The 26,131-nt window shown below is 42.5% G+C and overlaps 1 protein-coding gene across 1 annotated transcript; it reads right to left on the bottom strand.

The window, feature by feature from the left end:
* Positions 1-5,158: 5,158 nt before the first annotated feature.
* Positions 5,159-6,303, bottom strand: LOC140548745 (B-type lectin plumieribetin-like). The gene is made up of 3 exons (XM_072671867.1): positions 6,025-6,303; positions 5,833-5,926; positions 5,159-5,596 (listed from the first exon to the last, which is right to left on the bottom strand). The coding sequence occupies exons 2-3, from the start codon at positions 5,920-5,922 to the stop codon at positions 5,345-5,347; spliced, it is 342 nt and encodes a 113-aa protein (XP_072527968.1). The 5' UTR covers positions 5,923-5,926; positions 6,025-6,303; the 3' UTR covers positions 5,159-5,344.
* Positions 6,304-26,131: the final 19,828 nt, after the last annotated feature.

Genomic DNA, 26,131 nt, shown 5'->3' with positions numbered 1-26,131 from the left:
AAGCAAGGGAGCACAGGCAAACCGATGACCAGAATCCATATGACAGGCAGGAGACAGAAGGTCAGACCCCTGCAAGACGCAGGCTTTACCGAGATTGCTGTCAATCTTGGCACTGACGCCAACCCCATCTATCTGTGGTACATGAGTGGCACCACCAAGTGGGACGTCCCGATCGTGGACCTGAAAGTGACCACCAGAGTGGAGGACGAACCAGAGCTGGTTCTCTCTGGCTGGGAGCGTCTGGGCTGCGATCTGTATTTGCAACCCACTGACAACCCAGTTCACATTTGGGCGAAGAGGAATGGACCTCGCATCGGCAACATTGGAGCTAGCATCATTTTCACTGACGACGCAGGTCTTTTCGAGCAGGGTTTCCACCGTGTGGATAAAAGCTTTAACCGCAAAGTCAAACCTCGTGGTTCTCTAGCGTTCCTCTGGTACCAGCACTCCCCAGGTGTAGGTGGTGGCATGTGTGACATCGACGTTTCTCTGAATCAGAGTGAAGAGTGTGATCTGCTGGCAAAGGGCTTCACGAGGGTCGAGAAAAACCTCAACGCTGACAGCGTGAAAGAGCCTATGTATGCGTGGTACCAGCCTGCTCAAACAGGAGGCATAACGTTCCTCACCTTGCTGGTTGGCGAACGAGCTCGGCAGATTTACGAAGAAGCTCAGATCAGAGTCGTGGGGAAAAACCTGAATTTACACAATTCAAAACCCCCTGTGTATATTGCATATAAGTAAGACACAGAGCCAGGGTGGTCAGATGTTCTAAGATCCAGTACGAGGCGGAGGAAGCTGGAGGGCATCGCACAGATATAACTGCATTTACTATTACAGTATAGAGCTGAGTATGGAGGAAGGTGGAGGGCATCACACAGATATAACTACATTTACTATTAGAGTACAGAGCTGAGTATGGATGAAGGTGGAGGGCATCACACAGATATAACTACATTTACTATTAGAGTACAGAGCTGAGTATGGAGGAAGGTGGAGAGTCTCGTACCATTACCAGAGTCAGTGTGGCGCACTAAGTAACCATGACTGTCTGTGTTTACCTGTGAACCTGTTCAGCTCGTATCTCCTGTGTTCCTGATCTTTCTCTGATTAAAACATTATAAAACACTGCTGTCGTCTCCTGAGTCTCCTGAGTCTCTGAGAAACTCCTCCATTCATAGCCTGACACTTTCTGATCCACTAGTAGCTCTATTTAGCAGCTGCATGAACTCACTCACACACACACACTCACTGCTAAACGCATTGCTTTCATAACCAGACAGCAGAGGGAGGAATCGGACACTCACCGCCAGACATCTTCTCTGGAGAGCGTCTCATGTTGAGGTTGAGGGAACCGGCTTAGCTGAGCTTCAAGGCCTGCACACAAGCAGCAAACATCAGACACAGCCTCGTCCACATCTCAGCCCTGACCAATCAATCAACACCTACTGCTGCATGATTGAGCATCACATAGAGGGACGTAGAGTGAAATGTAGAGTCACCACAGTTTAAAAAAACACACCCCACTACGATGCTATTAAGAGTCTGATATCTGCAACAGGTCACAGCACTAGTGCACCACCTTCCAAATTATTGTGCAAATTGGATTTATTGGAGCTGATGCCAGTTAACAAAAACAGCAGTTTTACTGGCCCCGTAACAGAACCCGATGGGACGCCACAAGATACATTAACCCAAACTGTTTCTGCATTAGGATTAAGAAGTGCAAAAGGTTACAAAAACCCCATTTGGTTCCAGGTTTCTCCTGGTTTCTCTCAGGTAGTACATGGATTTGTTCAACTCCATCACCAGCTCCAAGATCCAGGAATCAGAAATAGGAAAGACAGCACGACAGCATGCCTACCAGGGATTAGGGGGCAGCACTAATGAGGACGTCAACATCCAAACACTGCTCGGCAAAAAGCTTCATCTCAGCCTCGACGAGCTCCTTCGACATCTCCTCAGCGTAGCTGCCCTGGCCTCCTCTGGACTCACCGACGCCCACCTCCCAGGGGCTGTGGGCTCTGAGGACGTGTGAGGTCAAATGTCATGAGGAGAACTTGGCTGTTGGCTCAGGTGATCAGTTAGAAGGTAGTGTACACATTATTCACCCAATCAAAGCTCATTCATCAATCTCACATCACTGGAACACAAGAGGTTCCTTTCTGAGCCCCTTCATGACCTGAGCAACACTGCCATCCAGTGGCACTTATCAGGAACTGCTGCAGACTAATTTAACCAATAAATTGAGATTGACTGCCATGCTATTACTGCTGGGGTATGACACCCTTTATAGGCTTCTGAACAATTCTTTAGCAGATCACATCATTATTATTATTATTATTATTATTATTATTACTACAGTACAGTTCAGCCTAAAGCAAACCTGTCCATTTTAATCCAGATCCAAACTGAAAGCATAATCCAAGGACCCTTTTTTTCCAATCAGGGATCAAAATGATCCGTCAGAATTTGTCACTGAGCATTTTCAGATTGGATAAAGTTGATCCAGATATCACAGGATAATGATTTGTGCTTTTAATGACCCTGTTTTTTTAATCACTTTTCAGAACACATGTTTATGTGTCAGATGAACAAAAAAAAAACTTGGGCGCCAACAGAATAGCTCATTCCAGCTGCTCTGGCCTCTCTTACCTCGTGTCAAAGCCCCCGACAGTGGCACCCATTGCTCTAGCAGTGCCTGCACCAGCCAGCCCAGCGGCGCCACCTCCAATGATCAGCACCTTGGAGCCAAAAACAAAAGCAGATCAACCTCAAAGAAGAGCGAAGACATTTACATATTCATAAATTCTCACAACTGCCAGGGTCATTCAGGTCATCATTCCAATAGGACATATCAGCCGTGGAGGAATCCACGCTAAGGTCGCAGTCCGTTCCTTGGCAGGGGCAGCGATCCGTCCAGGTCGGCAGTTTTATAGCTGCCAAAACAAAACAGGAGACCAATAATCATGTTTCCAAGCTGACGACAGAAACCAGAACTGCTCAGACTATGAGAAAACTACTGAGCTACCACAGGGTGTCCACAGATGACCCCGAGTGCATTTCAGTGATTTATGAACTGAAAAACAAAACGCATGAGGAAGCACCAATAGACATACTGCATGTTTGCACACCTGATTTCTTATGGAATTATTACTGTTATTTTGTCTCCACAAACCACAAACAAACAGCCGTGAACGTTTCTTTCAGCACCTGGTGAAAACAACACATTCTCACGTGACGGAACTGACCATCAAGCGTAAGCTTTAGGTTTAGTACCCTGATTAACAAATGCACTTAGTCTCTGGATACAGGCTTCATCTAAGTTCAGGAATCCCACCCTGAAGGTTAACAGGCCAGTATGCAGTGAGCTTCAGCTGCTGGTGGACAGCTGACCATCACTGTGTGGTATCGTCAGCACCTCTTTGCCCTCCCTACATGACCTACACAGCACCCACCCGATGTTTGTTGCTGCACCGTGGGTCTGAGAGTTCCACAGTCCTGTGTCTGTCCTGAACACATTACAGAAGCATGGAAGTAGATCAAACAGGGCAGTTTTCATCAGAACTGATGATGATGATGATGATGATGAAAACACTGTCTGATTCAGCTCCTCAGAGGGTCAGACACAGCATCCTCTGACTCTTATTTAACATGACTATAAAAGGTTCCCTTGTCTAGAACCCCTCACTCAGACTGGTGGAACTGTCTAATGGAGATCAGACTGGAGGCGCCTCTGATCCACTAACAGTAAGGGGCACAGCCTGAGCCTCGCCTGTCAAACGCAGTGCTTTCAGAGCCGGACAGCAGGGGGAGGAGTCGGACACTCACCGTCACACAGCTTCTCTGGGGGGCGACGTGTCCGATGTTGTGGTTGAGGGAACCGGGAGCACCTCCAGGAGACCCGTTCCCATCGCCTGCTGTGCTGCTCGGCTCTCTACCGTTCCTCCAGTGCCCCCCGAATCCCCCCCAAATCCCCCCTAAATCCCCTCCATCCCTCCAGCTCTGAGGAACAGGACCTGCAGGGAGGTCACCTGCGCTGACTGGCCTCGTGTTTTCCACTGGAACTGCTGGTCTGGGCTGAATGACTCTTATGAAATATGGAGTATGATTTATACACTGTGAACACTGTGAACACGCCGCAGACTCAGGTTCTCAGGGTGGGTCACACTGGAGCCGGGGGTGGGGGGGTGTTGACCAGGTGAGGGCAATCGAGGAGCGCTGACTGAGGAAGTGCGGGACTGCGCAGGCGCCGGCATGACGCCAACTTTCCTGTGTAAATAAACGGGTTGTTTATCATTATATATTATATATATTATACATTCATAATAAACACTGTAAACTCTGTATATAATAACTGATCATATGAGCTATATTTGTAACTCTGAATTATAATAATTCCTCAATTGTTTTTTCTTTATTCTCACTGTTTGTAGCAGGATACTAATAAAGTTTTCTTGAGCCAGAAGAAAACACTGACACTCTCGGTTAAGTAAATACATAATAATGATAATAATAATAATAATAATAATAATAATAATAATAATAATAATAATAATGTTCTCAGTGGGAATTTGGAATTTTTTTTATGAAATGATTTTATAGAAATAAATAACTGTATGATCTCATAGCTGTCCTAACAATGTGACCTACTGGAAGTGTGTACAAAAAAAAAACGAAGAGGGCCTAATACAGACCCCTGTGGAACACCATACTGACCAGAGCAGTGCTCAGCTAGACTACTACAGGACCTTTTAGACACGGATCAAACCAGTGTAAGAGAGTTCCAGAAAGGCCTGTAGCTGTAGGCACTGGAGCTCTGGTGTTTAGGAGGAGAGGGAAAGTGACATTATTAGTATGAACTATGAAATGTTTTGACTGACAGTTGTCCTGTGCTGACATTGCGGATAATGTGGTTGTTGGCTGTGCGACTCGAACAGGGCGGTTCTAAATGCCTGTGACTGACAGGGTAATATGGCGAAATTGTTAGAGTTGTGGGGCCCAGTGCGATATCTTTTCATGGGGCCAAAACAAATATTTCTGCATTTGTTGTTTCAGTATATTTTTATTTGTAGTAGTTTGAATATTTCTGTATTAAATGTGTGGCAAATAAACACATCACTGATCATTTTCAAAAACTTTTATTGTAATTTGGCTTTTGAGTAGAATAGTCATTCATGAATACATCGTTACGTGAGTACATGAGTACATGTTTTAAAGAAAAGAGAGAGAGATCAGATCTGACCATTTTAATGTCATTTCTTTCTTTCTAACACCCAGCTTTTGCTCTGGAAGTCGTTCCCTGAACTTCCCTGTCCCCTGAACCCGTGCAGGTGTACTGTCGGGTTTATTTTCTTGTAGTAGTCCACAGCACTGAGGGTCCCCTGTAGAGAATCAGCCTGCCATCGTTATTCATGGACACATTGAAGTCCTTGGACATGCTGTTCTGCCAGGTGTTACTGGCCCATAAAGGTGTGCCATCATTAGTGTACATGACCAGGTTTCCGTCCTCCTGCATTATCAGGCGAGTTACTGGTTTGCCATAAGTGTCAGAAGCCCAGATTGGTTTCCATCCATAAACCACAAAGTTCCCATCATCCTAAACAAGTGCAAACACACAGGAAAAGGTCAATTAACAGAAGCCCCAGCATTGTTTATCCACTCACTGGCCAATTTATCAGAAACCCCTAACTTGTGCTTCCATCTTACTGGCCACTTTATTAGAAACCCCCTACCATGTTCTTCCACTCACTGGCCACTTCATTAGGAACAGTGTGTGTTCAGCTGGCTGGATCAGTTGTAAACAGTGTGTGGTGTGTTCAGCAGGTGTCGTACCTGGAAGATAGCTTTGTAGTTTCTGTCGTTAGAGATCAGGTAGTCTCCTTTGTGCAGCTCCTGGTTGGTGTACAGTGTGTTTCTGCTCATTTTCCTGAAGAAAGTGTATTATTAATGAATCAATAAAAAATATCAAACAATAATATATATATAAAATAATATTTTTTGCTGCAGACTGAGAGCAGTACTCACGGCGGGCAGTAGAAGCAGTGTGTTGATGTGTAGCGTCTTCAGAGGAGAAGTGCTGAAGCTGATGGTTCTACAGCGTCCAGTGGCTCATTTATAGAACTGGACACACACTGACCAGCTCAGAAGGGGCGGAGCTTAGAAAGAAAACACCTGCTCACCTGTAATGATCACCTGATCCTTTTCCACATGTTACCATAATTGGGTACTACAGAGGTGGGTAGAGTAGACAAAAACAAAAGTCAAGTAAAAGCACAGAAATAATGAAATAATAATCAGTCAAGTCAAAGTATAAGTTAACAAATAAATGATTACAAAAGTATTTAAATATTTCTGTAATTAAAAGTGATGAAGAATGAAAAAAGGATTTTAAAATGTAACGGGAGGAATATGGATGAATGTAACGGAGTAAAAGTACATTTTTGATCTCACAAATCTACTAGTATAAAGTACCTTCTTTTAAAACAACTCTTAAGACTATAAGATACTGCTCAACATTCTCTGTTCTTCATAAATCCAATCATATCCCATAGGCCCAGTCTGTTAGAAGACTTTACCTACATCAGTCCAGTTGCCACCCTTCCAGGCTGAGCACCAGGCTCCCCTGCCACCCATGTCAGACCAGCTGCCCACCCTCCTGCCACTGCTATATGTGTACTGACTATGTTAAAGTTTACACAGACTCGAACCATTAGCCATCACTGCTCTCATTACTCTTACCATCTCTACTATGATCATATCAGTTATACTTTATTATGATGATATATATCAGCACGCCTGAGCAGAAGAACAGTCTTGGTGGTTTGGTGACTTTTATCAACAGTTTATAGTTCTGATCAGAGGAAGATGGGTCGGGTCCCCCTTGTGAATCTTGGTTTCTCCCAAGGTTTCTTCCTCCAACACTGAGTGAGTTTTTCTTTGCCACTGTGGTCTTCTGGTTTGTTGATCTCCTGTCCACTTACTGATTCCTGTAATGCTGCATTGTGGCAATGGCAGCTTGAAAAAAGCGCTATACAAATAGAGTTACTTTTACATACTAACTATACAGGCTTTAAAAAGCTCTTATTTTATGCCATTTGGCTATGCGCAGTCACCAGTAACAAAAACTTGCTTCATGTGAACATGTATACAGTCACGTTTCAGTGGAAATGTTGTCTATGTAAACTAGGTCTGACACAATGATCTGCAAAGATCCCAAAGGTCAAAGTATAATACTTTTATATATGTATGTAAATGATGACTTGAGAGACAGCTTTACCGTTTACAGTGTGTTAGCTTTTGTGATTATCATTGCAGATTGGTGTGGTGGTGGCCACATTCAAACAAGCATTTGTTTTTGGCATATGGTCTTTTTTAATAAGCCAATTCATCAGCGATTATTATAGCAGTAGCAGTAAACCTGATACTGTGAGCATACACCTGCCAGGTTTGGGAAATGTAACCTGAGTATCTGTGCTGTTTCAGAGCTATGGCACCGCTGATATTACTGCTAGTCTATTGGATATACTGGTGTATATACTGGTAACAAATTAAATGAAACACCAATTCCTGATCTCAGGCCTGTTGAACAGCTGGAGTGGTTTGTTAGACTGAGCTTTCTGCCACCATCAAAACACATTTCTAAATAGCACAGATCAGCTATAACAGTAAAACGATCTGCTTAGTACTGAGTCGATCCCCCTTCTGCCACTCAAAACAGACTCCACAAAAACCTCTGAAGGAAGGTGTCCTGCTGTGGTATCTGACACCAAGACAAACGTTAGCAGCAGGTGGGACGTCCATGAACCTGCCGCTGGTTCACAGGTCGTTCTGACTAGGATGCACACAGCATGAACTGGCCGGGTTGTGATGTCAAAGCTGTTTTCACATAGAAGCAGATTGTACAAATATAATGAAGAATAATGGTAAAGTAAATTACACAAATTCTGAAGACTCATTTCACCAAACACTATTGATGCATGAAATGGTTCTACAGTGACGATTTTATGTACTTCAGTGGCTAAGGACCAGATGGCTTTCCTGAAACATAATAACATACATATCAAAGAGGGTGTACACTGTTTTTCACATGACAGTTTCTCAGCTAGCCTGGTCTGATGCTTTTCATGGCCTTTTCATGTTGTCGGAGTGACACAAAAGCAGTGTAAATTATTGCACCAAAACTTTTGTTTCTCCAGTTTGAAAGCCTTTTTCCAACTGTGAAAAAAAAACATTTGTTTTTAGCATAATCTTTAATGGCATCATCACATATTATGGCTCATACAGAACCAACAGAATCGACAAAGATGGAATCCACAGTTGAGTAAAAGGCAGATGACAAGATGGAAATCTGGCACCATGCGAAAAAAGCTGCTCTGGTCTGATTAGATTAAATTTGAACCCTTTGGGTACAACATGGAGCACTGTGTCCAGCAACAATCAGACACTGCACTTTACCTGGCTAATACCATCCTTAAGGAGAAAGGAGAAAGATAAACAGACGCTGCTCTGAAAAATCTGTTTAGGCAGGTCATGCTAGATGACAAGCCCTTCCAAAAGACAAGTCCTTATCCAGCACTCTGCCAATCCTCTCAAGTTCATCCATTGAGCTCACTGTGGATTGTATTTCCACAGGGTGGCCTGCAGTAGGTCTTTCCTCCCTCCATCTCCAACTGATAAAACTGAGGTTACTGTTAGTGATTCATTAGCTTTTATATATTAGGACAAATATCAGGAAACTGACAGACTGTCAGTGCTGAAACTTGGTTTGGACTGGTTGGGTTGTTTCTGCAGTAGGGGGCGCTGAGAGAGCTGAAAAAAGGGTAGAAGAGGGTATGGGTGTTGGCACTTAAAGGTCCACCAGCTGTGTCTTTTTCTTCCTGAAGCAGTGCAGCTCTGATTTTCTCAGCTTCAGCACCTCCATGTGTCTGGACCATCCTCTCCTACAAATTCTTTGTGAATGTTTGAGTGTCTGATGACCTGCATATGTACATGTAACTACATCTCACTGTAAATATTGAACAAGATTTACCAGCCTCTAAAAGCTGGCAGGAGCATTTCTGAGACCAAGTGTCATCACTCTATATTGCTAATATTATCTGGTGTTTCAAAAGCAGAAAGCTCAGATGTTTGCCAACAACATTTAAGCAAGTCTAGTTTACTAATAAAGCTAGCTCAACCAATTTTATCAATGCCGTAATGGATAAGAATCAGGAATGGTAATGGTAGGCCTTTCACTTTGCTAGTCTATACGTAACCAAAGATTGCCATCTGGTTTATGCACAATTGAACAAGGACGACTTTAGGGACTACAACTTTGCTTAGTATGTGACCTCTTAAGCAGTATAAGATATCATAAGAGCTTGCTTAGCATACTTTACCAGGTGTGTTAGAGGACTATCTGGCTTCACTTTAATATCATGTTGTAAAGCTGAAGTTTGGGTAGGTACATCACCACAGATAGAAGCAAAATCATTAGTCAGTGTCATGAGCTCTTTTCTCTGAGCAGCTGTTAAATGGTTCAAAATGGAAAATGTCAGCTTGAATAACAGAACTGAAAAGTCTGGAACAAGGCTGTGGAACACTTGGCAAAAGGCAATCATCTTCAATGGCAGTGTAAAGCACACTAGATGCCATCACTAAGGAACAGAATGCTCAAAGTTTAATGAGGGCTTTGGTCTTCAACATATTGATTCATGTGACTACTCTGGTTTAATGTTTACAGTCTGGTCTGGTTCTACGATGTGATAAGTGTTGTGAACTGCTGAGAGCATCTATAACGTGATGTTTGTAATCTTAGGCATTAGTGTATCCCAAAGGAAGCAATCCTTGAGTTAGTAAATAGTCATACTCTGAAGAACAGGAAGTGACTGCTCAAACAAGTCAACAAAGAATTAGACCATCAAAAGAGGGAGGGTCATTTATCTTTGTGCTTCATCTGCTCTTTTTCTATTTACTTCAACAGATGTTCCCTCTTCCACCTGGTCCAAAACTTATTGACCAAGAACTGAACATTTTTCCATTTCTTCTGAAGATTTCTTCTCTTATGAACTTTTCAGGCAGTGGTGCCAGGATTGAACATTGTTAATACATGACTGGGCATTAATGGCTCTGGTCCAAATCTGTCCCTCCCAGACACCACCATGTGGCTGGTAGCAGGCGGATTCATGACAGCAACATTCCTTTTCCAACTCTTTTACACGCTCTTGATCTATTCCCTTCATTAATTCCAGGAACACTTTCATTCCAATATTTCATCATTACAATTATGGTCACTATGGAGTGGACCTACATTTCCACGTTTAGAAATGAAGCATAAAGCTCTCGGACATACATTGGTAAACAGGAGCCCGTGTCTTTTCAGCTCCTTCCTGTCGTCTTTAACATATAACAGTCCAAAACTATCCACATTCCTTGTATTTTAACTGAGAGAAATTTCCTTAATTTGAAGACAACCCGTGCTGTGTTGTGGATCAGCTGAAGGGACTGATGGTACGCAGAGGAAGACCAACCAGGAAGGTGCAGTAGAGTCAAGTTCTGAAATGACGAAGGACTGAACAATGGGTGACCTCCCTAGAGTGGGAAGGTTGAATTCAGGGGTCAAGGACGATAACTGGTCATCCACAACAACACCAAGCCAACGCTTCTTAATGTCCAATATGGACATAGCTGTTCTCAATGGCTCACTTATGTACTCCACACATATACATATACCCAATCAGATCACAGATGTTGTTACACAGACATGTTTTCACAATCTTCTCAAACACCTTCATTACCAGTGAAGTCTGAGCAACAGGCCTCAGGTCATTGGTGGAGTTACCTTGTTTTTTTTTGGAATAGAAACTTTGCAGGTTTCCCCATGCCTGATGAACCTCACCATATAATCATAATTATACAGCATTGGCACATCTGCTTGTTTATTGTTTCTTCTGAAATCAAGGGTTTGGATCCTGCTTTTGTTGGAGTAACTGTTTCTACTGTCCAGAGAAGAAGGCTTTCTACTAGATTTTAGAGGAGCGCTGCTGTGAAGATTTGATGGAATTCAGCAAAAAGAAAGCACAGCCCCACTGCTCCACAGCTCAATGCTGGGGACTGTATACCCAACTAGCCCAGGCCTGGCATTAGTGTGTGATGGATGCTGGGGGAGACGCTGGGTCATTGAGTCTTGGGTCTAATACTGACTGTGACTGGAGCAGGTGGACCGACTGGGCCTGTTGGCTGAGGATTCACAAAGATCTAGTGTTATATGTTTGTAGTGGCAGTGCTGGAAGTTGTTTCCTGTCATTACCGTTGTAACATAAAAGTGCAGGTCAAGGCATGATCAGAACCAAGAAAGCGGGCTACTGGTTTTCAAGGAACTCTGAGCTGTAGCGTGGGCCCTGAGGGGCTGTTTGGGAAGTGATTAAATATTCCAATCACTGGGAAAAATTGTTCCAACTGCAAGAAACTGATGAGTGATGCAGCTTTGTTCACATGCTCTCCTGCTGTATATAAGCAAGGAGCTCCATCAGTTCAGCATCACCACCTGCCAGAGAACATCTCCTCAGAGTTCTCGACCTCAGCAGAAGAACCCATCCTCCAGTTCTCCACCAGGAAGAAACGCTCACCCCCGTAAGTAAACTATACTTATCTTATAAACATGAATGATGGATGGTGCTCCTCCATCCAAGACTTTTGGATAAGTCAAGAATGAGATGGGGTGGGGATCATCCAAAATTCGGACCTCAGTAATTAGAAGGTGCTGGATGTTCCTGCTAGTGGGCAAGTTGGAGGAACTATAAGAAGGTTTGGCTCCTTGATGGAGATTTAAGCCTCAGGTTCTGAGCCTTGGTCCTGGAGAACCCTTATCCCATGTTGTTGTTTTCCACTCAAAGACACCCAGTACAAGTCCTTTGAGCAGGATGTAGGCAGGGAACTCTCTAGAATCAGGCTTCAGAACCACTGGATTAGCCCCACCAGGTTTGGGATGGTAACTGTGAACCATCCTGATCCAGGGGAGTAGATTGAAGTGCAGGATTTCACAGATAGCCAGAAAACTTTAGCCTAAAGTTCAGAATGGAGAAAAGTTCTTTTCATCTACTTTTAGGAGATACATCGTTATAACCATCTTTAAAATGAACATGCTTTCTTCTCATCCAGTGTCTAGATGGCAAATAAAGTTAGAGTCCAGGAGGTTCTCCTAAAAGCTCTGGAGAACCTGAATGCCGATGAGCTGAAGAGGTTTCAGTGGCACTTGACCCAAGGCGTGCTGGACGGGCTTTCCCCCATAGCAAAGGCCAAAGTGGAGGGCGTCTCTCTGGATGAGACCATCAATCAACTGATGCAATTCTACGATGATAAACCTGCAGTAACGGTCACTGCAACAGCTCTCAGACGCATGAACCAGAACCAGCTGGCTCGGAAGCTGGACGATGCTCTCCTGACAGGTAAGGAGCTTTCCTCTAGGCAGCGAAACATGACCGACATCTTTAACATGAGACCTACGAGTCTGACCATCTCTCTGTTCTGCAGGAATTATTCAGGGGCGTTTGGATGGCAACACCGGAAAGGACGTCCTCCCTAATGCCTGAAGCATCTACTGTTCTCCTGACCCACCCTGAAACCAATGAAACCAATAAACTAAGCTGCATAAGATCCTTCTGTCTCGCCCCATTTCTTATTTATAACCTCATTAACCTGCTTTCAGACCTGACCTTCAGCATGGTGGTAAACCTGCAGTGGTGCTAGAACCTAGAGTTTTTAGATCCAGGAGTGAAGGCAGCTCCAAACAGGTAAACCTTCATGCGAAACACTGAAGTGCGAAATCACAGAAACCTGAGATAGTCTTGGTTCTTTAAAGTAACATGGAAATGGTGGAACATTCACCCCACAATCACACATGACTGCCACTTTCCCTTTCTGGGAAGAACACAAGAGCCCAACAGGGGTATTTGTGAAGTCAGGTCCAGGCAGTGTACTTTATATGGGCTACAGCAATGCTCATCTTCAGGACAGGTAGAGGTCAGGACACAGGCAGGCAAGCAGAACACAGGTGAATCCATAACCCAGGTCTCAGAAGGTCAAATCAGAAGAAACAAGGATCCACAAACACGCTCAAGACTGGTAAAGAACCAGCGACTTCACCAAGAACCCTCCAATCTGAGGATCTTAGGAGGAGTCCTAATTAAACCATATCATCAACAGCACCTGTGTGCTGGAGAGGAGCATGCAGAGGGGCAAGCAGAGGGAGACATTAGTCAGTAGATCTTGCTTGGCTTCTATACCAGGGATATACTGTACCATACTGGATGATTGCTCACCTTTCACCCTGGAAACTTTCCAGCATTGCATCCTGGCATTATATCTTTCATGAAAGAGAGAAAAGAAAAGAGAAAATTGTGTTTTTAGTAGTTTTTTAATAGACTGGTGTATGGCCTGTAAAGGAGGTAGATTAGAGAGACATGCAGAGCACAACCACAAATGCATAAGGCGCAGACCCCTGGACAGCATATGTTCAGCCCCACTCTGTCTTTTTTCCGCCCTACTAGACTGGACTCCGGAGCAGAAGGAAATTTTAAGCATGCATGTTGGGTGGATCACTGGGAACAGATTCCAGTCAATGTACTCAAGACAGCTCTAGATGGAGGACCGGTAGGCCTGGGGACCATATCCAGAGTAACTCAACCGCTACAGTTGCAGACCAGTGCTCTACATAAAGAGATGCTCTTCTTCTTAATTCTGGAACAACGTAGGAAAAATGTAATCCCTCTATTTCTTGGACCAATAACATTATTCTCCAATGGTCTGATTACTGTAACCAAAATTGTCTGACACAACCTTCCTTGCTTGTTTGTTCCACATCAATACATGAGTATTTAGTAATGCCCTTTGGGCTCTGTATCAGTCCATCTTTCAGGCGTACATAAACAAGGTCCTCTGGGACATGCTGGGCGTTTTTGGATGATATTCTAGTGTATTCCCCTATTTTAGGCATTCATGTAGGTCATGTTAAGGTTGTGGTGCAGCATTTGTTGAAATGTGAATTTCACCTCCAGTCCATGGCCTTTTTGTGGTATGTAATTAGTGCTCAGGGAATCCTCATGGACGACCAAAAAGTAGACAACGTTCTTCAGTGGCCTACTATCTCTTCAGTGAAAGATTTACAGAGATACCTGGGTTTCGCAAATATTTACCGCAGGTTTATCTGAGATTTTACTTCTATTGCTGGACCACTCACCTTCCTTCTCAAAGGAGGACCAAGGAAGCTTAAGTGGACTGAACAGGCAAATCTAGCGTTTCAGGCCTTAAAGACAGCGTTTACAACCACCCCATCCTAAAACACCCTGATCCCTCGCAACCCTTTATTGTAGCGGTGGATAGCAGTATAGCTGTTTTGTTGCAGTGTACTGGAAATCCCCCAAAACTACATCCGATGGCTAGCAGCTAGCAGTATAGCTGTTTTGTTGCAGTGTACTGGAAATCCCCCAAAACTATATCCGATGGCTTTCTATTCTTGTAAACTATATTTGCGAAATCTCAGTCTTGTCCCTTTAGGTGGGAGATTAACAATGCTATTAGGCCACTATTAGCCACTGTCCTCCTGATAAGACCTATGTACACACATGGACAAAATTGTTGGTACCCCTTGGTTAATGAAAGAAAAACCCGCAATGGTAGGGTAAGGAAATAACTGGAATCTGACACAAGTAATAATAAATAAAAAACTCTATGAAAATGAACGAATGACAATCTGACATTGATTTTGAACCATGCTTTAACAGAATTATTAAGTAAACTCATCAGCTCTACGTTCACAGATAGAAAAATGAAGCATATCAAGAAAAGAACACTGTCTCTACTGTGAAACATGGGGAGGCTCTGTTATGTTCTGGGGCTGCTGTGCTGCACCTGGCACAGGGTGTCTTGAATCTGTGCAGGGTTCAATGAAACCTCAAGACTATCAAGGGATTCTAGAGAGAAATGTGCTGCCCAGTGTCAGAAAGCTTGGTCTCAGTCGCAGGTCATGGGTCCTGCAACAGGATAATGACCCAAAACATCCACGAAACACCCAAAAATGGCTAAGAAGAAAACATTGGACTATTCTGAAGTGGCCTTCTATGAGCCCTGACCTAAATCCTATTGAGCATCTTTGGAAGGAGCTGAAACATGGCGTCTGGAAAAGGCACCCTTCAAACCTGAGACAACTGGTGCAGTTTGCTCATGAGGAGTGGGCCAAAATACCTGCTGAGAGATGCAAAAGTCTCATTGACGGTTATGGGGATCGTTTGATTGTAGTGATTGTCTCAAAAGGTTGTGCAACAAAATATTAAGTGTATTAAGGGTACAATCATTTCTGTCCAGGCCTGTTTCATTTATTTTTTTTAATAATTCAGTTGAAGCATGGTTGAAAAGCAATTTTTTACTGGTTAATAGCATTATTTATTATTACTTGTCAGACAGTATGGTGAAATAACCTCGACTGTCAATCACAGCTTTCATGTCTTGGCAGGCTCTCCACTAGTCATTCACATTGCTGTTGGGTGACTTCATGCCATTCCTAGTATGCAAATTCAGGTAACTCAGCTTTGTTTGATGAAATGCCTGGAATTGAATGCCTGCCTACACATAGAAATGCACATTTATATACATTTTTATTATTATTATTCATTTTTGTTTTAACTGAAAGTGTTCGCACATCTACAGCACTACATTTATATTTGTCTCAGAAACCCATTCAGTCCTGTCTGTTAACACTGTAAATCCAATGACCCCTGGTCTTAGTGTAGAAGTGCTGGACTGCAGTGCTGTAAGGGGTTGATGTTCTACAAGCGCTACTCAAACTATTGCTGTGGCCCCTGCGGTGTCTGACACTCATCAGCATGACTGACTGTAGAGCTATATATGGTTCTATGTACACTGCTGGACCCAAAGTTGTTCCTGTAACAGATGAGGAACCAATCACAGCCTGGCCTCACTGTTTGGTTCTGAACTTTTTCATTTGGAGATGTTTGATCAGTACTCAGTGTGTGTGTGTGTGTGTGTGTGTATGTGTGTGTGTGTGTGTGTGTGTGTGTGTGTGTGTGTGTGTGTATTCACTCCTGCAACTGCTACTAATGGATCAGAAAGTGCCAGGCTGTGAATGGAGGAGCGTTTCTCAGAGACACAGAAGACGACAGCAGTCTTTTGTGACACTGCAAATAAGTCTTTATCTTCTACTGTAGTCTGATCTGTCCATGAAGCTGTACGCTACTAATCTTGATCACTGCTTAATCTAGTACTAATTTACAGTCAATCCGTTTCAGTCACTCTAAACTTGTTCGAACAGGGTAAAGAAGGTTCTCCTCAGTCGTTACTCATCCATCAGCCTGACACCTACCATTAATCCTGTCATCTACACTACAATACACAATTCTGCTCTTGTGTTGTGATGAGATTTCATGGAAACATACAGACTGATTCATACAGTGCCTTGCAAAAGAAAATAACTTTTCAATGTTTTGCCACATTTCAGGCTTCAAACATAAAGATATGAAATTGTAATTTTTTGTGAAGAATCAACAACAAGTGGGACACAATCGTGAAGTGGAACAAAATTAATTGGATATTTTAACTTTTTTTTTTATATAAAAAACTGAAAACTGGGACGTGCAATAGTATTCTGCCCCTTTACCTTCAGTGCAGCAAACTCACTCCAGAAGTTCAGTGAGGATCTCTGAATGATCCAGTGTTGACCTAAATGAGTGATGATTATAAATTGAATTCACCTGTGTGTAATCAAGTCTCCGTATAAATGCACCTGCTCTGTGATAGTCTCAGAGTTCTGTTTAAAGCGCAGAGAGCATTATGAAGACCAAGGAACACACCAGGCAGGTCTGAGATACTGTTGTGGAGAAGTTTAAAGCTGGATTTTGATACAAAAAGATTTCCAAAGCTTTAAACATCTCAAGAATGTCACTCCACTGCTGCATTCTCTCCACTGGCTTCCTGTAGCTGCCCGCATCAGATTTAAAACCCTGACGCTGGCCTACAAAGCCAAGAACGGACCAGCCCCTCCGTATCTGATGGCAATGGTCAAAAGCCGATCCGCACCAAGAGCCCTTCGAGCTTCAAGTACGGCTCAGCTCGACCCTTTTAGCTCAAACAAGGAGAAGACTGATCAGAGATGCAGCCAAGAGGCCCATGATCACTCTGCATGAACTGCAGAGATTTACAGGTGAGGTGGGAGACTCTGTCCATAGGACAACAATCAGTCGTATACTGCACAAAGCTGGCCTATATGGAAGAGTAGCAAGAAGAAAGCCATTTCTCAAGGATATCCATAAAAAGTCTCATTTAAAGTTTGCCACAAGCCACCTGGGAGACACACCAAACATGTGGAAGAAGGTTCTCTGCTCAGATAAAACCAAAATCGAACTTTTTGGCCACAATGCAAAACGTTATGTTTGGCGTAAAAGCAACACAGCTCATCACCCTGAACACACCATCCCCACTGTCAAACATGGTGGTGGCAGCATCATGGTTTGGGCCTGCTTTTCTTCAGCAGGGACAGGGAAGATGGTTAAAATTGATGGGAAGATGGATAGAGCCACATACAGGACCATTCTGGAAGAAAACCTGTTGGAGTCTGCAAAAGACCTGAGACTGAGACGGAGATTTATCTTCCAACAAGACAATGATCCAAAACATAAAGCAAAATCTACAATGGAATAATTCACAAATAAACATATCCAGGTGTTAGAATGGCCAAGTCAAAGTCCAGACCTGAATCCAATCGAGAATCTGTGGAAAGAGGTGAAAACTGCTGTTCACAAATGCTTCATCCAACCTCACTGAGCTCGAGCTGTTTTGCAAGGACGAATGGCCAAAAATTTCAGTCTCTCGATGTACAAAACTGATAGAGACATACCCCAAGCGACTTGCAGCTGTAATCACAGCAAAAGGTGGCGCTACAAAGTATTAACGCAAGGGGGTCGAATAATATTGCACGCCCCAGTTTTTTATTACTAAAAAAAGTTTAAAATATCCAATACATTTCATTCCACTTCACGATTGTGTCCCACTTGTTGTTGATTCTTCAACAAAAAAAATCAGATTTTTATGTTTGAAGCCTGAAATGTGGCAAAAGGTTGAAAAGTTCAAGGGGGGCGAATATCACTGTATATGATATATGATATGATATGATAAGTCTTTATCGTCTACTATAGTCTGAACTGATCATAACAATGGACGATTTACAGACTAGAATGGTTTGTAATCATTAAAAAAATCTATTTTAGTAAATTGTAAATTAATTAATAATTGTAGTTCTAGTTGACCCGGTGTATAGTGGAGTTATTTACTGAATGATTTTTTTTATTATTAGGTTCTAAAGAAATAATAACTTTATGAGCATAGCTGTGATCACCAACTCTCTGCTTTTTAACAATATGACCCAATGGGAGTGTGTACAAAAAGAAGAGGGCCTATTGCAGAACCCTGGGACACCATCCTGAGCAGGTCTTTCTGAAGGCACTGTTCCAGTAGCCAGTAACTGGTTTAGTGTGGTCCAGGATGAAAGTGGGATTGTGGACCTGTAGGATCTGACTTATTGGTAATACTCATACTGTACTGTTTAAGCAATCTGCTGGGAGTGGATCTGAATTCCAGCAGTGCATCAGATCAGGAATATCAGCACTGATAAACAGGTGTGTTCTGGATGATCAGTTCAGGCAGGTCACTGTTAGATTTAAGATAACGCTGATTTTTTTTTTCCACAAGAAATGACAAAACAACTATGAATAAAATTCCACCTGTCACCTGCTGATCAACTGACTCATCTTTTTCCCAGTAAAATATCATTTGGCATTTGATATAGATGTTCACACGCTGTATGGAGACTGCTGATTGGCTCAAAATCTCTCACGCGTTACCTCATTTTTTTTGCTCCAGCTGTATATAAGCAGGGTGGTCCCTCCGATCAGCCTCACCATCTGCCAGAGAAGATCTCCTTAGAGCTCTCCACCTCAGCAGAAGAACCCATCCTCCAGTTCTCCACCAGGAAGACATCTGTTTCATTGGTAGATATGCTTAATGAATACTTCATGAACAGGGTGAACAGAAAGTGTAAATATAAAATTTTACATATGTAATGAAAATATTTATTAACTAAAAACAGGAAAAACAGGAAAAATGAGTTACAATATAGGAAAATGCTTTTAGAAAATCCCTACTAAATAAAATACAACCATCTATGACTGTTTAGAAATGACCAAATCATGTAGCAAACACTCTCTAAAAACTTCGAACAGCTGGGAATTGAACTCTATGTTTTTATGGCACCCTCTCTTTGCTGTCTGAGAGTAAACCCACACTGTGAGAACTCTGACTAGTACTGAATTCATTGTAGTTCATTGAAGTTCATTGTGAGGATACAGGAAAGTCAAGAACTTGAACCTCTGCCACCAGCTACTGACACACCAGCTCCATACCACACTGCAGTAAAGAGCTGTACCTAGAATAAGGGGATAATGCTGTTAGAACTGGCTGTTCATTTAAAGCTAAAATTCATTTTAGAGTTAATAGACAGAAACCAAGTATGTTTTCTTTGCTTTCAAGGTTCCTCAGGTTCTCCAGCAAAACCGTCAAAGATCAAAATGTCTCCACCAATCACTGTCCTTCAGATCTCTACCACTGAGCAGGAGGAACAGAAATTTAGTAAAGAAGGTTACACCAAAGTACCCGGTAACCTCAACAGTGGAACCCAAGGATCTGATGAGTTCCTGTGGTACAAAAGAGGGAGTGACAAACCCATCACCAGAATCCAGTTTTCATTCAGACCCGACATGGAGAGTGCTCTTTCTGCTGCTGGCTTCACCAAGATCAATAAAAACATAAATACAGGTACCACAGGTGATCCTATATATATGTGGTACATAAAGGGCACAACTAAGTATGACTTCTCCATCATGGACCTGAAAGTGACCACCATTGTAAATGATGAGCCAGGGCTGTTCCTGTCTGGATGGGAACGTCTGGGCTGTGACCTGAACCGCAACTCAGATGGAGCTCCAGTTTATCTCTGGCTGAAGAGAAGTGAACCAACCCACATCTCCAAGATTCAAGGTACCGTTGGTTTCTCTGGAGACACAGCTCTCTTTGAGCAGGGCTACTTCCGTGTGGATGAAGACACCAACCGAGGGGCACAACCTGCTGGCTTTCCAGTGTTTCTCTGGTTCCAACATTCCAAAGAGAAAGAGGGCGTCACTGAACTCGAGGTTTCTCTCAATGAAGAGGATGAGAAAAACCTGAAGAGTGAGGGCTTCATAAAGGTTGATACAAACCTCAATGAAGGCACCTCTGCAGAGCCTGAGTATCTGTGGTACAAGAAAGGTGCGACCGCTACTGTCCAGTACTTCACTGTGTTGGCGGGTGATGAAGCTTGCGGAACCTACACAGCGGCTAACTGCAAAGTTCTGGAGAAGAACCTGAATACTGGAAATGATGGTGTGTCTCTTTACATTGCATTTAATTAGGAGTCAGGCTCAGGCTTTGTCTCAGTATCAGTATCAGTAATCAAGCACTGCTAGCATGCTTAACCCGAGAGAACCCTGTACTAGATACTAAAAGCTCTGTTAGCAGGTAAAGCCGTGTTTACCCATGTCCTGTATCTGTTTAATGGATCATCTGTGTAACAGGAAGCTCTGTTCTGCTTCTCCTCTGCATTTCTGATCTTTCTCTGATTAAAGCATTGTAAAAGACCGCTGTCGTCTCCAGAGTCTCCTGATTACAGTGAGGGATGATCTAGATGGACACCCTTCACTTCAACAGCTCCTGAAGCATGCTAACACTTAGCAGTTACATCACTTTGTAGAGTCAACAAACCATAATGAGTCTGAGTTCAGGAGGGGTAGGGATCAATATACACCCAAATGAAAGCCTGTGACTTTCTGAATTTAAAGAAAGCAAGTTTTAAAGGACTTGATGAAATGAACAAAAGCACAGGAATGGACAAACCCCAGGAGAACAATTAAAAAACAGAATTCAAGTTAAGGGCTCTAATAATAATAATAATAATAATAATAATAATAATATTCCAATAACCCAAACAGTTTTCATATGGTTTAAAGACAATATAACTAATGCTTTAGGAGCTCCCCAACTCATCCTAAAAGTACTGGATGAAGCTCCACCACCATCATTCCAGAGAACACAGTTCTTCCACTGCTCCACAGCTTAATGCTGGGGTGCTTTATACCCCTCTAGCCCACGCCTGGCATTAGACATGGTGACAGTAGAGTCATGATGTTTATCTGCTCCAGAGAGTCCTATTCTATTGGCAGTACTACTGTTCAGTGTCTGACTGGAGATCAGAGTTAAAATGTGTTAATAATCTGATTTAGGAGTTGGTTTAGAGTTTATTCCTAACTGGGATTAGACTGCCACCTTCTGGACCCAGGCAGTAAATGACTGGACTGCTTGGGTGGTTGTTGGAAGATGCCCTCACCTTAAGGGTAAAGATAGAGTGGAGGCCTGCGGAGGGTCATATCAGAGTGCAGCAGCTACCAGTGCAGACCCGGGCAGATCAGATGGAGTTTACAGGTAGGGAGGATTGTGCTGAGATGGAACCCACGGCCAGTGGGAGTGTCTCCAGTCAAATAGAGGTTCAAATGGGTGAAGTGTGCTCAGGATCAGCAGATTAGGCCTTCAGGTTGACCCTCACCTCACAGGTTCCTCAATGTGCAATGTGCTTCCTGCATGACAATGCACCTTCTCAAGAATCACAAAGAATACCTCTGTGTCATTGGCTGCTATGGGCATAAAAGGAGAGAAACTCACAGTTTGGCCACCATCCTCCCCTGACCTCAACCCTATTGAGAACCCTTGGAGTGTCCTCAAGCAAAAGGCCAATGAGGGTAGGAGGCAGTTCACATCACAACAGCAGCTCTGGAAATTCTAGCACAAACTCTCCAAAAACTCACTGGTTTAATGGATGCAGGAGTTGAGAAGGTGATCTACTGGATTGTCCTATGATCCTATGATATACCTGTTAAGATGCTTTTGATTGAAATAGCTTATGATTTCAGTAAATGTGACTCGTAACACTGCAAATTCAGCAAATTACCATTTCCTGTTCTTTTACAGCCTATAAAATTATGTTGTGAATAATAATTAGAAACTATGTGTTTTTAATAAAATACTGATATTATCACAAGGTTTGATTCAGTGTGTGTTTGCTGTTCACACTGCCACACTCAGAACACACCTGTGTCACACATGACCAAAAAGATCAGATTTGGGACACTTTTACCTGCTATGTAAAACAGGCTGCGTTCAGACTGCCAGATCAAATCCCATTTATGGCGTTTGGAGGTAGTATGAAATGCGATTACGACCAGGTTTGTAAAGATGTGTCTCAGTCAGGACGCTGAAATCGGATTTCAAAGTGTCTTTGGCATTACTCACAATCTGACAGACAATGGCCATTTCAAATTTCAGAGTGACAAAAGTGCAGGGATCCAAGTGCTTATAGTGACTTTTACAAGTGGACAAAATTGTTGGTATCCCTTGGTTAATAAAAGAAAAACCCACAATGCTCACAGAAACAAAAAGTAATAATCAATAAAAATGCAGTAAAAGTCAGACATTGTTTTTCAACCATGCTTCAGCAGAATTATTTTTAAAAATAAACTCATGAAACAGGCCTGGACAGAAATGATGGTACCCTTAACTTAAGATTTTGTAGCACAACCTTTGGAGGCAATCACTGCAATTAAACGATTCCTGTAACTCTCAATGAGACTTCTGCACCTCTCAGCAGGTATTTTGGCCCACTCCTCATGAGCAAACTGCTCCAGTTGTCTCAGGTTTGAAGGGTGCCTTTTCCAGACGACATGTTTCAGCTCCTTTCAAAGATGCTCAATAGGATTTAGGTCAGGGCTCATAGAAGGCCACTTCAGAATAGTCCAATGTTTTCCTCTTAGCCATTCTTGGGTGTCTTTAGCTGTGTGTTTTGGGTCATTATCCTGTTGCAAGGCCCATGACCTGTGACTGAGACCAAGCATTCTGACACCTAATCTTTGATAGTCTTGAGATTTCATTGAACCCTGCACAGATTCAAGACACCTTGTGCCAGATGCAGCAAAGCAGCCCCAGAACATAACAGAGCCTCCTCCATGTTTCACAGTAGGGACAGTGTTCTTTTCTTGATATGCTTCATTTTTCCGTCTGTGAACATAGAGCTGATGTGCCTTGATTTATCATGTCCCTTTGGTCACATTATTTTCAGGGGTACCATCATTTTTGTCCAGGTCTGTTTCATGAGCTTAATTTTTAAAATAATTCTGTTGAAGCATGGTTCAAAATCAATGTCAGATTTTAATTGGTTCATTTTGGTAGAATTTTTATTTATTATTACTTTTGTCAGATTCAAGTTATTTCTGTGATGATTGTGGGGTTTTCTTTCATTAACTGAGGGGTACTAACAATTTTGTCCATGTGTGTATTAGCAATGTCCATCATGTTCATGGACAGATCAGACTACAGTAGAAGATCAGTATTTTTTTTTAGAAATATCCATTTTCAGGTTCAGATCAGTCTACAATAGAGGATCAAGACTTATTAGCAGTGTCATAAAAGACTTCTGTTGTCTCCTGAGTCTCTGAGAAACGCTCCTCCATTCACAGCCTGGCACTTTCTGATCCACTAGTAGCAGCTGCAGGTGTGAACACACACACACACACACACACACACACACACACACACTGAGTACTGATCAAACATCTCCAAATGAAAAAGTTCAGAACCAAACAGTGAGGCCAGGCTGTGATTGGTTCCTCATCTGTTACAGGAACAACTTTGGGTCCAGCAGTGTTCATAGAACCATATATAGCTCTACAGTCAGTCATGCTGATGAGTGTCAGACACCGCAGGGGCCACAGCAATAGTTTGAGTAGCGTTTGAAGACGAACATCGAACCCTTACAGCACTGCAGTCCAGCACTTCTACACTAAGACCAGGGGTCATTGGATTTACAGTGTTAACAGACAGGACTGAATGTGTTTCTGAGACAAATATAAATGTAGTGCTGTAGATGTGTGAACACTTTCAATTAAAACAAAAATGAATAATAATAATAAAAATGTATATAAATGTGCATTTCTATGTGTAGGTAGACATTCTATTCCAGGCATTTCATCAAACAAAGCTGAGTTACCTGAATTTGCATACTAGCGGAGAGCATGCCAAGACATGAAAGCTGTGATTGACAGTCGAGGTTATTTCACCATAGCATGGTGGTTGATGAGTGTTTCTCAGCTTTAATCTAAAGCTCTAAGCCGAAAGGTCTTACTGTGGGTCTTACTGGACAGTCTGATGCAGATCTTTTGTATTGGGCAGGTTCTAAGAGTCTAAGTTCTAAGTTCTAAGGGTCTCTGGACTGATTGTAGAACTATATATGGTTCTATGAACACTGCTGGACCTGAAGTGTTCCTGTAACTGATGAGGAACCAATCACAGCCTGGAACGTTGCTGCTGCTTGGTTCTGAATTTTCTCATTTGGAGATGTTTGATCAGTAGTCTGTGTGTGTGTGTGTGTGTGTGTGTGTGTGTGTGTTCACACCTGCAGCTGCTACTAGTGGATCAGAAAGTGCCAGGCTGTGAATGGAGGAGCGTTTCTCAGAGACTCAGGAGACAACAGCAGTCTTTTATGACACTGCTAATAAGTCTTGATCCTCTATTGTAGACTGATCTGAACCTGAAAATGGATATTTCTAAAAAAAAATACTGATCTTCTACTGTAGTCTGATCTGTCCATGAACATGATGGACATTGCTAATACACACGTGGACAAAATTGTTGGTACCCCTCGGTTAATGAAAGAAAACCCCACAATCATCACAGAAATAACTTGAATCTGACAAAAGTAATAATAAATAGAAATTCTACACAAATGAACCAATAAAAATCCGACATTGATTTTGAATCATGCTTCAACAGAATTATTTTAAAAATTAAGCTCATGAAACAGACCTGGACAAAAATGATGGTAGCCCTGAAAATAATGTGACCAAAGGGACATGATAAATCAAGGTGTGTCCACTAATTAGCATCACGGGTGTCTACAATCTTGTAATCAGTCAGTGGGCCTATATATAGGGCTACAGGTAGTCACTGTGCTGTTTGGTGACATGGTGTGTACCACACTCAACATGGACCAGAGGAAGTGAAGTAAAGAGTTGTCTCAGGAGATTAGAAAGAAAATTATAGCCAAGCACAATAAAGCTAAAGGTTATAAGACCATCTCCAAGCAGCTTGATGTTCCTGTGACAAAAAAAAGAACACTGTCCCTACTGTGAAACATGGAGGAGGTTCTGTTATGTTCTGGGGCTGCTTTGCTGTATCTGTCACAGGGGGTCTTGAATCTGTGCAGGGTTCAATGAAACCTCAAGACTATCAAGGGATTCTAGAGAGAAATGTGCTGCCCAGTGTCAGAAAGCTTGGTCTCAGTCGCAGGTTATGGGTCTTGCAACAGGATAATGACCCAAAACACACAAATAAAAACACCCAAGAATGGCTAAGAGGAAAACATTGGACTATTCTGAAGTGGCCTTCTATGAGCCCTGACCTAAACCCTATTGAGCATCTTTGGAAGGAGCTGAAACATGCCGTCTGAAAAAAGGCACCCTTCAAACCTGAGACAACTGGAGCAGTTTGCTCATGAGGAGTGGGCCAAAATACCTGCTGAGAGGTGCAGAAGTCTCATTGAGAGTTACAGGAATCGTTTGATTGCAGTGATTGCCTCAAAAGGTTGTGCAACAAAATATTAAGCTAAAGGTTCCATCATTTCTGTCCAGGCCTGTTTCATGAGTTTATTTTTTTAAATAATTCTGTTTAAGCACGGATGAAAAGCAATGTCTGAATTTCACTGATTAATTTTCATAGCATTTTTATGTATTATTACTTTTGTCAGATTCAAGTTATTTCTGTGACCATTGTGGATTTTTCTTTCATTAACAAAGGGGTACCAACAATTTTGTCCATGTGTGTAAGTCTTGATCTTCTACTGTAGTCTGATCTGACCATGAAGATGGATATTTCTAAAACGTACTGTTTTCTTTTACTGTAGTCTGATCTGACCATGAAGAAGTCAGTTGCTAATAAGTATTGATCTGATCAT

The sequence above is a fragment of the Salminus brasiliensis genome, assembly GCF_030463535.1.
Source record: "Salminus brasiliensis chromosome 20 unlocalized genomic scaffold, fSalBra1.hap2 SUPER_20_unloc_1, whole genome shotgun sequence".
Taxonomy (NCBI): Eukaryota; Metazoa; Chordata; class Actinopteri; order Characiformes; family Bryconidae; genus Salminus; species Salminus brasiliensis.
The sequence above is the reverse complement of the archived record's forward strand: the minus strand, read 5'-3'. Positions and strand labels throughout refer to the sequence as shown.

What these genes read in the sequence shown, in the direction of transcription:
- LOC140548745 (XM_072671867.1), bottom strand. Translation starts at nt 5,922, where the DNA reads ATGAGCAGAAACACACTGTACACCAACCAGGAGCTGCACAAAGGAGAC. An exon ending in ACTACAAAGCTATCTTCCAG is followed by an intron (nt 5,597 to 5,832) that starts GTACGACACCTG and finishes GCACTTGTTTAG; the next exon opens with GATGATGGGAACTTTGTGGT.